Source organism: Condylura cristata, unplaced genomic scaffold, assembly GCF_000260355.1.
Source record: "Condylura cristata isolate star-nosed mole 26May11 unplaced genomic scaffold, ConCri1.0 scaffold00006, whole genome shotgun sequence".
NCBI lineage: Eukaryota > Metazoa > Chordata > Mammalia > Eulipotyphla > Talpidae > Condylura > Condylura cristata.
In genome coordinates, this window is record NW_004567107.1 from 25516454 (window position 1) to 25518662 (window position 2209).

General features: G+C 48.6%; 1 protein-coding gene across 1 annotated transcript in view; it reads left to right on the forward strand.

The window, feature by feature from the left end:
- The window catches only part of IGFBPL1 (insulin-like growth factor binding protein-like 1), a 16260-nt gene that overhangs the window by 2476 nt on the left and 11575 nt on the right, over positions 1–2209 (forward strand). Inside the window, exon 2 of the mRNA XM_004677976.1 lies at positions 2136–2206. Within this exon, the coding sequence (XP_004678033.1) occupies positions 2136–2206 (71 nt within the window). The remainder of the gene's footprint in view (positions 1–2135; positions 2207–2209) is intronic.

The window sequence follows — 2209 nt, forward strand, 5'->3', positions numbered from 1 at the left end:
AGTTTATTTTTTAAATATAATTTGTTTAATGTGTATGCATTTTATATCATTGTTCATTTTTGCACAATGTTGCTTTCTCCTCTCATTTGTAGTCCCCATAGAATTCCCACCACCAATTCACCTGTACACCATCGCCAAAGTCCCTGTGTTCTTCCCTCTCCTGTTTTGACCCTTCCCCTCACCCCTGCAGAATGTCTCTGATGTATATTTGCCTGTTAAGTTTGTTTTGCTTTGTTATGATTTTCCCCCTGATCCCTGGTTCCCCTATATTCCTCCTGCAAGTGAAGCTAGCCAATATTTTTCTTTTTCCTTCTGACTTATTGCACAGAACATAATCCCTTCTAGCTCCATCCATGTTGCTGCAAAGGGCATTTCAGTCTGCCTGCATCGTCCTCATTTTCAGAGCCCCCTAATCTTCTATTGTTGGAGGTACAACAATTTATTTAATCATTGCTTGTTAGTGGGCATTCAAGTCATTTCTAATTTTTTGCTATGGTAACCAATTCTAGGATGAAATCCTCACACGTAGTGATTATCTCCGTAGGAAAGATTCACAGAGGCACAGAGGGACTCTCAGAGGTATGAGCACTCTAAAAGGCCATTCCAGCAGCCTCCTGGTTGAAAGCAACCACTAAGTACTGGCAGTCCTGCTGCTGCTATGCCCACATTACACTTAGTCCTCATTGCCACCCCTCCCCACAGTGCCTGGCCACCCCTGCACTCTGCGCTGGGCTCTGACCATCCTATCAGGTGGCCTCTGCAAGGAACTCTTTGTTGGGTAAAGTCATCCCCTGAAAAATCACAAACTAGGGAGGAAGTGCACTTGAAAAGCAAAACAGACATACCTGAGAGCTGTCATTTGTCATCCCAGACTCTGGGAGGCTTTCTTCTTCTCTCGGAGTTCAGACAAAGAAAACAACACAGGTTGAATGCAGGCTAGGGGTGGTGAAGGCAGGAAAACTCAGCGTAAATCTACTCAGCAAGTCTCTCCCCTCCAGCCAGTGTCTTCACTTGGCTAGACATCAAAGTCCAAGCAACCCAACACTCGCTTGGGTTTCTTGTCAGGCACTGGGTCCACAGAGCATGGCTCTCAGCAAGCATAGGGGTTACATAAATAAGTAAATAATGGACACACACCCCTATTCCACTGAGCTTTTCCAACATGCACTCCCCATGAAGCCACTGCTGTGCTTCCACACAAGGATATTGAGCAGGACGCTATTTGTAGTAACAAAAGGGTGCAGATACTGGTCAAACTACTACAACTTTGGACTTCTAAACTGCAAAATTTAAAAGCCCATTGTCAGTTCAAAAGATGTCATCTCATCACAATCCAAATCACTGTACACATGAAATGCACCAGGACTCTAAGTATTAAGAGGAGGGGGGGAGGAAGAGCCAATTAAACTATGCTTCATTAATTATACAGGAAGCAGGACTTGAGAGCTGGCAAGGGACCGTAAATAACACAGATGAAAATCCAAGTGGGCTGTAATGGGTTGCATGCTGCTTGTGTGTGTTTAGACACGGTTTATGCAATCGCACGTGCTTTGATAGGCGTGCAATATTCCTAGAAAGGTACACAGGACCGCACCTGGCAGGAGTGAATTCTTGAGGCTGGTCTGGATTGGAATATAGGGTGGAAGAGAAGCCCTCTTTTCATCCTAACATCCATTTGTAAACTTTGAAATTTCAAACCACATGTTCCCTGTATGAAATCAAACTTTGAAAACTTACTAATGCAAAAGAAAATGTGTGGCCTTCTGGAAGGATTCAGGGCATAGCCTTCGGAGCCAACCTTGAAGCAGGACACCGGACATACAATCCTCGTTACCACAGTGACTTAGGACACGCTGTCGTCATGACGGGATCTGTCTGCTCAAGAAGCCTGTGCGTGTCAGAGTGTGGGTCTCGGCATGTCCTCCAGCTCCTAGCCCCGAGCCTGCGGGAGCCCACCCCGCCAGGCTGGTTCTGAGCCCGCAGCCGTCTGCGGGCGCCCCGCGGTGCAGACCCGGCCAATCAGCGGCCGCGGGGCGGGCGGGGTGTCTGCGCGGTGCGCTCCTAGCGGAGTGCGAAGCAGAGACACCACTGCCGTCCCGGAGCAGACCATGTTACGTGCGCCCTTGCTCTTCCAGCTATTGCTTCTCCTGCTGCCGCCGCTGGCCCCGGGCTTCGGGCTTCGCGGCACGGGAGACCGCCGCCTCGAGTG